Source organism: Gossypium hirsutum, chromosome D04, assembly GCF_007990345.1.
Source record: "Gossypium hirsutum isolate 1008001.06 chromosome D04, Gossypium_hirsutum_v2.1, whole genome shotgun sequence".
Lineage (NCBI taxonomy): Eukaryota > Viridiplantae > Streptophyta > Magnoliopsida > Malvales > Malvaceae > Gossypium > Gossypium hirsutum.
In genome coordinates, this window is record NC_053440.1 from 30,834,987 (window position 1) to 30,845,294 (window position 10,308).

Genomic DNA, 10,308 nt, shown 5'->3' on the forward strand with positions numbered 1-10,308 from the left:
TTTGTGATAATTATACTTTTAAAAGTAATTATAATTTATTATAAGTTGAAGTTATGAGTTTTACACATTTAAAAATGTAATTTACAATTATTAGTTAAAAATTGTTGTGCTAATTTTATTGATATAAAATAGAGTTATTACCGAATAAAATTCTAAGCATCTTAATTATCACTCAATTAATATAAAAATAATTATATTAATTAGTTATTATTTTGAATAAGTTAAAAATGCTTTAATTATTATTTGAAAATTTTTTATCATAATATTTGAATTTACAAGTTAATATATTTTAATTATATTCAATAATTCAAATAAAAATATTATTTTATGTTAATTAATATAATTAAAAATAAAATATTTAAAAAAATTGATTAAATATTAAAAATGTAAAATCACAAAACTGTTGTTATACACCTAACGTGAAAACATACAAATCGAAAATAATATTAATTGCTACATTCATTAAAATTTATTAAACAATTATATAACCAAATATTATGTTGTAATTTAACTTGAAATACCTTAAACGGACGAATTTTTATTTAAATAGTTAAAAATATTGAAGTAATATTTAAAAATGATCTACTTCAATAAAATAGCACATAAAAATGGCTTTGTATGCCAAACTGATTAAGAGTAAAAAATCTATAAAAAATAATAATTAGAAATTAAAAGTCACAAATTAATTAATAATTGGACTGCCCTTAAACAATCTTAAGTTTATAGCTACTAAACCATCTCCACAGATAAAATCAGCAGGGAAGAAACAAATACTGAAATGAATATAAGAAGCAATATTTCCTATTTAACCTTTTTGACCATAAAATAGCTCCATTAAGTTTAGGTTTCTTAATTCTTCCTACTGATTTCAATATAACATTCTATGAAACCAAAAATTCTCAAAACACATTACTAAGATGGAAAATTGAAGGAATTGATAAATAAACATTACTTGGTAGGAATGATGAAAAAATAAAAAGAAAAAAAATTATCCATTGCTTGGTTTAGTTGAAAAATGAAATGAAAGAATATAAAATATTTGAAAAATGTATAATTTTAAACTAGCATATCTTTATATCTCAATTTCTCTCTTCTCGTCATTTCAATTTGATTTTTATGTATTAAAATTGAAAATTATTATCCCTCCTATTTTCTTTCCTTCCACTTTTCTTCCATAGACTCAAAATTTATTTTCTTTTTACTTTTTCACTCACTCCTCTCGTCCTTCTACTTTTCCACCCAACTAAATGCACCCTTAATCTCAACCACCTAAAGGTGTTGTATAAACTCGAAACCTTCCCGAAACATCTCTATATTTCATGATATATCTAACAAAGTCACAAATAAAATAATGATGTATTGACAAAAACTTTGATATTATTTGGGTTAGATCTATATTACTCTCGGTATTGTAAATAAACTAAAAATTGAATAATATTTAAAAGAAATAATAAGGGTATTTATAATTTTAATAATTTTATAATTTTCTATAAATTATAAATAGGAACATTAAAACAAATCTTGAGATAGATTAGCGGATGTTTTAGTTTAGGTTGAATTATTGATTTTATATAAACAAATTTCCTTCATAATTAAAAAAAAGAAAGTTAAACTCACAAGTGTGGTAAATAATGAAGATGTTAGGAGGGTGTGGCAGATGTTTCCAACACACGGTAAACATTTAAGTGAAAGGAGGCCAAAGGTAGTCCTTTTGACAAACCCACTCTCATCGATCGGACCACAACTTCTCAGATCATGTGCCATGGCTTGCCTCCAACCCTTTTGTCCATGCTTCCCTCTTCCATAACCATAACCTTTCCCTCTCTATAGCCCCATTAGCCAACCCCCCCCCCCCTTTTCTTTCCTCCTCCTTTTCCCAAACACTTCAACCCACCCTTTCTTCTCTTGTTTAATCATGGAGAAGAACGAAAGGGAGACTCACGACTTCATGAACGTAGAATCCTTCTCTCAGCTTCCCTTTATCCGCCCTGCCCCCAGCAAAGAAAAGGGCATCCGTTTGTTCGGCAAGGAATTTGGTGGTGTTGACCCAGCTACGCCCAGCAACGAGTCCGACTCAGCCGAGAACAACGAAGATACCACCAAGGAGAACGAGAACAATGGTGATAACAGCAGAAGGTTTGAGTGCCATTATTGTTGCAGAAACTTCCCCACCTCCCAAGCTTTAGGTGGTCACCAAAACGCTCACAAAAGGGAACGCCAACATGCGAAACGAGCTCATCTTCAGTCAGCAATGGTGCACACCTCTTTATCTGATGCTCATATTTATGGACTTGTTAACTACAGGCTAGGCTCAGCTCCAACACCACCAATCACTTACCCTTCATGGAACTCTAGCTTTACCCGTAGTACCAGTAGGTTTTATGGGAACCATACCTCCTTTTCTCATCACCCACCCATCAATGGCAGCCCACTGGGGTTATGGAGAATTCCTTCTACCCTTCAAAATAACTCTTCTAATTTCAATCCTGACCGTTCCTCATCATCCTCATCCTCACATCCCTTGCCTTTGTTTGCCGGCGATGAGTTGAAGCCGCCCTCTCAGGTTGTTGCTGGCGGTGGTGGTTCAAGCTCCCAGAGTCGGTACGTTTATGAATCCAAGCCAAGATTGCAAGACCATGTGAGTTTGGATCTACATCTGTAATAACTTTTGATTTAATTTTAAAAGAGAAAAACAAAATCAAAATCTTTGCTATGCAAGATGAGGCGATTATATTATATATATAATAATTCCTAGCACACAAATCTTTTAACATCTTGGATTTTCTTCCTTATTATATAGTATGATGTAAATAAAATGTTTTACGAATTCCCCAGTATTCATCTCTCTCTTCAAAACCATCAGCTCAGATGTGTGAACTTAAGTACGTTAAAAAAAATAATTCCCAGTTCCAAAATGCTAACTCAAACATAATACAAGGTCTCCCTCTCTCGTTTTTTGAAGATTTATGATTTTTGCTGTCATGTGTTAGGCTGAAAGGTCATGTTAATATGCGTTCCCTATTTCAGAAACTTTCACATGTGTGAAGAATATTGTTTTCCGGAGTGGCTATATCTGTGAGAAAGCACATGAACATCTGTGTAGCCACACACACACGTGTGCCTAAATCTATACGTTGTCTGTCTGAAACAGGTGTAGAGGGTGAGAGAAAGAGATTTATTTAGGTGTAAGTTTTGTATTTAATACTGCAACAGAGGGGTATAAAAAGACAATTTAAACATAACAATACATTATATAAGGGGTTTTCCTGGTATCTGCATGAATTTCCTTTTTCATATAGGATAACAATTGTTCATTTCTTTTGGGTCTTGTTCATAGTATTAGATCAGAATGCAGTCATATATAAGAAGAGAGTGTGAGAAAGACAACATTTCTTTTATGTTTAGGATGTTTGGCAATCAAACTTTAAATGATGTCTGATGATATGCATAAAGATTAGCGGTGGAACTTCCTGTCATGAGACCAGAAGCTGAGGGTACAAAGGTGGCAACATTAAGGCCACACCCGGATCCTTTTCTTTTTTTTTTTAATTTAAAACAAAAAATGAAATAAACCATCCAATACTTTTTTTTATATAACATAAATATATATACTTTTACTAAGAAAAACATATGTATATACACTCAAATATTAAATTGTTTGAAAGCAATAACTAATAAATGAATATAGAAACCATATCTTTTAAAGCAATCTTTAATTTTTACAAGAAACTATATAGTGATAAAAGAAATCAATTTATTATTAACTAAAATTTGAAAGAAACATGATTAAAACACATAAGATGATAGAGAGTTAAGTGTGGTTTTGTTTGTAAGTTGGCTTTTTATGCCTGCAAAAGAGAGAGAGGGAGGTTAGGTAGATTAGTTTTGATTGGTGTATGGAGACGGCTAGCTGTAGAATTTGAAGATGCTTTAACAAAGGGAAAAGGGCATTTCTTTTTTAACAAAACACAGAGGGTTTCTACTGTTGCTTTTTGATGTTGTCTTTTCTTTTCGTACTAATGTACAACATTCAATGAATTTCCAACAATGCTCCCATTTATATGAAATTTACCATTAGGTAACCTTTGGCCGATCTTATGTTGGGATTTGTGTATTGTCTCTCGTCTGTTTTGCTAGACCCTTCTGACTAGCTTTACTTTGCATGTTCAATAACCCATCAGCTTTACATTGTAATTCATATTCCGACGTATCTCACTTCAAACTGATTTTAAAGATTGCATGTCAATTTTGCAACTGCGAATAGCTTCCAATGTTGTTGAAGCAATTCCTCAGCCCAAGTGTTTTTAACTTATCCATTCCATCTACTTCTCTACAACTATTGTTAACGGTGATCAAGCAAATGCACTGTGTTAATATATTATAAACTCCAAACAACTGTAGCCTCTAAATTTCAGCAAATCAACAGAATTGATTTCATGTTTTTTATTTTCACCTAAATCTCATATATACTATTTTATTTTATTTTTAAAATTCAACCCACCACACATATACTATATGTTTTTCAAGGCAATATTTATCTTTCCCTATTTCCACAATTTAAGCTTTTACAAATTTTCTTTGTCAAAAAAAAAAAAAGAGCTTTTACAAGTTTAAATAGTTCTATTCTCTTTATTTACTCACTTAGACACTAAATTACTCCACCTAATATTTTCTATTTAGTTTTTTTATTTTTTTATTTTTAATTAAAAATTAATGCAAATTTAATTACATATTGAAATCATATAAAATTAAATATATTTGGTTTCTTTTATAAAAAAAATTATATTTCACATCAAATAAAATTAAATATTTTAAATAGTATAATTCACATAGATGAATTTATTAAATTAAAAAGGTTCTAATGGAAATTTTGATTAAAATGTAAAATTAAAAAATATCTCAAATTTAATATTATAATTAAATAATTGTATATTTAACATAAATTTGCATAAAAGTTATTAAACAAGAACGAAAAGGTAAGAGATGGCAAAAACAAAATATAATTATTATTCCTAGCCCAAGTTGTAGTGTAGTTGTTCATAAATGTCATATATGCTATAACACATGGGTCAAATCCCACCAAGAGCAAATGTTGAGATTTCCCTCATGAGTGACCATGCGCAACATTCCACATTATGAAATTGTCACCTCTTCAGGTGCTTGAGCTCTCACTAGAGTTAGAAGGCAAAACCCCTCCCCTAATAAGTCCTTAGCTTAATGACAAGGTTAAAACCTTAAGAACTTGAAGATCCCAAGTTCAAGTCTTACTCTATATAAATCATGTGTGGGTTCTCAATCTGTATTTATTTTGGTTTATATCCCATTAAATGTAGAACCTTTATTGATTTATCCTGATATAAGTTTGAATATATTCTAATTATCAATCTATTTGTGCTTTATAATATGATTAATTTTGGCTATAGTTGATCAGATATATTCTTTATAATTACAACTGTGATTGTACATGTAACTTTGAAAAATACACTGACATATATTAATTGAACAATATATTATGTTTAACATTTGGTTATATTAGAATATTTCTATCATTGTGTCAAACACATAACTTGCCTTATTTATTTGCATGTTTTGCCAAAATAATTTGATGATTCGCTTGCATCTTTGAGAATCTTGTGTACCAATATCGTGTTAATCATTAGAGAAGAGATTGAATCAAACAAGATTATTTTTCAAGAATTCTTATATGGTCCACTTACCTTATATATATATTTATCGATATATGCAATCCATGAAGATTTGAGCTAACTTTATTATCTTTTATATCATTAAGGATAATTGATTTGATGAGATTTGAGCATATTAAAGATGGATTAAAGGTTACCTTGTGGAGACGGATTCATGCCCTAAATGTGGAAGGCTTGTTCAATCTTGATAGAGGTTTTATTGCCAAGGCAAGTGTTTTGATTACTTTAAGAGGGTTTGATTACTTTTCCCTTTTATTATTAATTTTTTATTATCTAAATATAATTTTAATTATTATTTAATAAAACATAATTTTGATATATGTTACTTTTTTACAAATAAATTAACATATATTATTTAATTTAATATAATTTTAATTAACACGAGTATAATTTTAATTCAATGTCTTTGATGGTCATTTTAACAACAACTAAACTCATTGTTATCGAGTTTTCTTTTATAAAATAGAAAATCAAATTCACACATCCACTAATTTTACATATCAATCTCACAATATGAAGATATAATGAACACTTTTAACCAATAAATCAAATGCGGGAGTTGAGTTTAGTTTTAATCTAAAAAAGAAAAACCCTTAGATTTTACCTAAACAATTATATATATTAGTTGCCCTAACAGTACGGCAATGGTAGCTCCTAAACAGAACTTAATCAGGAAGTGCATACCTTTCAAAGATATGCAGGAAAGCTTTCAAATTAAGGGAATTTGATTTCCTAAACCATCTCTTTGTTCTCTTTTTCACTTTTTCTTTTTCCTTCTTATTTTTGGAAGGGTATAATGTTAAATCTTCCCTACCACCTTCGAATTAACGGGAATTAAGTGCATAATTTTACGAGATGGAATGCTTTAGAACAGCTTAAATAATTAAGAAATTTGGTCGATTGAGTCTTAATTTAATTGATATCGATATTATTCTCAGTGTAAGAAAATATAAATTCGAGCATGTAAAGGCTGAAGAAAGATTTTTATGATAGTTCCAAATTTTGTAAAAAAATATTATAAGAGAAGCTGTGCTGGATGTGGTTATTCAGTGGTAACAGAAATGATAAAGTTTGAATCATTTCCTCTAAAATCAATTAGCAATAGGCTATATTTGAATACAAGATTAGAAAGAAATCGAAATTGAAGTTATGTTAGATAGACATCATCAGCTATAGATAGCACTAATAGCAAGCAAAAAAGAAAAAAAGGAAATTAATACAATGTATCACATTAAGGTCCATCTCGTATGAATGTTTGCATATAACCCAGTTTTTAATTTTAAAAAGACTCAATTATGCAGGAAAAAGACTACAAGAAGTGAAAAGATGTGTCTTTTATGGGGAAGTGAAAAATATTTAGTGATAATAAAGTGATTTAACAGATCATTAAAAGATTCACCGATAGAGTAATGTTACAAATGGGGCATGATTTTAGTTTACAAATTGAGTATCAGTTAGGTGGAAGATCAGTTTCCCTCAGAAACTAATAAGGGATTTCTCCAGGAGAAATGACTCTTTATCTACAAATGTCATATACACATATATATAATAAGACAATTATGAGATGGTGACCACAGTTTTTCCACCTATGGTTATGCTTTTCTTTTTCATTCCAATCTAACAAACCTCTGTGTATATATATATGTACCAATATTAGATTACCAAGGAAATTAATGTCTCCAAAAGGTCCCATTTTGGGAAGTGGGAAAATATAACAATACCATCTTACTACTTTTAGAATATCATTTTGAAAAGCTACCCCTAATTAGTGCTTCATCAACCCCCCCCTTTTTGGTATAAATAACAGTTTGGGGATCGAAATGTTGATAATTGATTGGATTCATGAATGCATTAACCTTAGATAATTAACTCCACCACCAAGTAACAATATGTAGTTAAAAAGTTTGCAATCAAGATTGAATGCAGTTGTTATGTTTAGAGCGAAAAACAGCAACATTGATGAAGTTGTCTAAGTAGACAGTGTGGTAGCAAGCTTGAAAAGGGCAATAATAAGATTACAGGCATTTATGGTGTCAAACATTGATGAAAGGATGCTTGTAAAGACAATGCCAGTAAAAGACATTACAACTCACTCATGTCAAGTAACTGAATAACAGTAAATACTACCAAGTACAATATTACAAAAATTTTCACTTGTATCTATCTCAGTAACTTGGCAAGGGAAAATACGCTTCTACCCTAGTATTAAGTTTGAATAAGCCACTCAACTAACATGCAACAAATGGGCAAACTGGACCACTCAATTGGATCTCTTTCTTTTCTTTTAAATGAGAAAATCAAAGTGCAAACCTTTAAAAAAATAATAATCATAATAATAATAAAGGGGTCAACACTCAACAATGTTAACATCAATCCCAACTATCTAGGGGTCCCAGAAGTAAATGCAGAAGAGAGGGCATGTGATGTTAAAAAGAGAGTGAAAAACAATAAAGACGAATGAGAAAAGAGTAGAGACATTATCATATGGACCACTTTTGTATTGATTTTTTCTTCCCCTCTTGTTGCTCTCCATTTTTTATACCAGAGAGTGAGCAGTGGAATTTAAGAACCATCGGCCCACACCATGTAAAGTTTGGAAACGAGGTTGACAGTTTATACAGTAGCCAACCTTATGCTAAACTGTGTCTTGTTGGTCCAAACTGCAAACCTCTCACTCCATAACAGAAAAGAGCCAGTCTCCAACCCCTCAGCCCCACTTTCATAGTCGCTATCTATTGGCTGGACCAGAGTTTGGGATATATGTATATGTATGTATATATGTAGGGTTAGCAGTTTGCAGTACATATGGCAGCCAACCTTATATAGTGCATGTTGAAGGATCTAAAGGCTTTCTTTGCCTTACCCTACTTTCTCTACCTTATATATATACAAAATAAAAAATTTTACTTAGCTTGTTGCTTTATTTATCTTCAACATTGTTTTCACCAGCTTTGGAAACATCCAAATCCGCGTATGGAATAATAAAAATAACTTGTTTAGTTAGAATCCATGTTTACTGTAAACTGCAGGTAGGGTGTGACCCCCCACTCCAATAATTAAATCATATAATTCATCATAAACTGCACAAGTTTTAGCCAATCAGATTTAATCCTGGAATGCAACATAAAGGCCAATTCTTCAACATAATAATCACTTAACAGAGGGAAAGTTAATGCAGACCTTTTCTCACATTGCAAGAGAAGGACCTCCTACTCTCATTAATGAACTTGTTCCAATCCATATACTTAGTTTTGATAAATCTTTTCAAAACACTTATAAGTATTAATTTGTTAGTTCCAATTACATTTTATCTGTTTAAATTTTCAAGGCGAGAAATATTTGTTTTTTTAGATTATGTAATGTAACACACAAATACTAAACAATATGTTTATTTATATATATTTAAAAACTCAATAAAAGCTTATTGAGACTTAGCTTGATTAGTATGGACATTGTTGCCAATGTAAGAGGATATGGGTTCAATTGCATTGAAACGCATTATTCTTCTATTTATTGATTGAAAATTTATTTCAAAAAAAGAAATACCCCAATAAAAAATATGTTTTATTTTTAAAAAAAAATTGGGTGCTAATATTGCTATAAAACCAATTGTGGTTGAAAAAGTAAAATAATTATTAAAAATATAAATTTTTTTCAAAAAAAAATGTTTTCATATAAGTTTGAAGAAATTTATTTAGTTTTCAAACTAAAAAAATTCAACATTTATGTAAAGTATTCCAATAAAAATTTGAATTATTTCTAAAGAAAATAAATAGTATTTACTTTATGTGTAGATATTTTTATATTATATTTCGAAACATTTATTTAATAAAAATAGAAAAATAGTAAAACAAAATAATATGTGGATAGTATTAATTTACCCAACCTCTTCAATTAATTTTGTTTTTGACATTTTCCTAGTTGAATAGTGGCTTACTAATTGGTAATATGAACTCAATTTTACAAATAAAAATGTAAGGCATGACCCTTGCAATAATTCAGTTTAGCCAAAAACCATACATATTCTTAGATCTTTTCGATTTCTTTCATCCAGCCTAATTAAAATTACAAAGTTAAGAAAAATTAGTTTTATTTTTTATGGAAACAAAATCAAGTTTTTATTACATGATGTAATAATTATAATTTTGAGAATTTAGATATAAAATAATTACACAAAAATATCTCAAGGAACCATTTGTTTAGAAAAAGGAAAATTCCTAAATTGGCATCACTTGACTAAAATAATTTAAATCCATCGGCTCCATAAGAACAAGGGAAGTCCAGACAAGTCATTAAATCTGGTCAGAACTACAACTCAAATACTGTTGCCACACAAGTAAATTCTCCTTCCACTTCCACATTAACATCAACTGTAACTTGTACGTAATCACTAGAGATATCCATAAACACCTAACACGTATTTGGATATGAAATTATGATGAAACTTAGATTTTGGTGTTGACACTTAATAACTTAATGTAACCTCAAACAAATCAGGTAACACATTCAATTACCATTCAGTGGTGAGTAAGTTGTGGTCTTACCTTTAAATATGATTAGCAAAAACTTCTAGTAAATTCCTCAGAAATACACTAATGTATGA

General features: G+C 29.8%; 1 protein-coding gene across 1 annotated transcript; it reads left to right on the forward strand.

Moving 5' to 3' along the window:
* Positions 1–1,550: 1,550 nt before the first annotated feature.
* On the forward strand, positions 1,551–2,837 carry LOC107899218 (zinc finger protein 8). The gene has a single exon (XM_016824871.2). The coding sequence runs from the start codon at positions 1,916–1,918 to the stop codon at positions 2,660–2,662; it is 747 nt and encodes a 248-aa protein (XP_016680360.1). The 5' UTR covers positions 1,551–1,915; the 3' UTR covers positions 2,663–2,837.
* Positions 2,838–10,308: the final 7,471 nt, after the last annotated feature.

What these genes read in the sequence shown, in the direction of transcription:
- LOC107899218 (XM_016824871.2), top strand. Translation starts at nt 1,916, where the DNA reads ATGGAGAAGAACGAAAGGGAGACTCACGACTTCATGAACGTAGAATCC.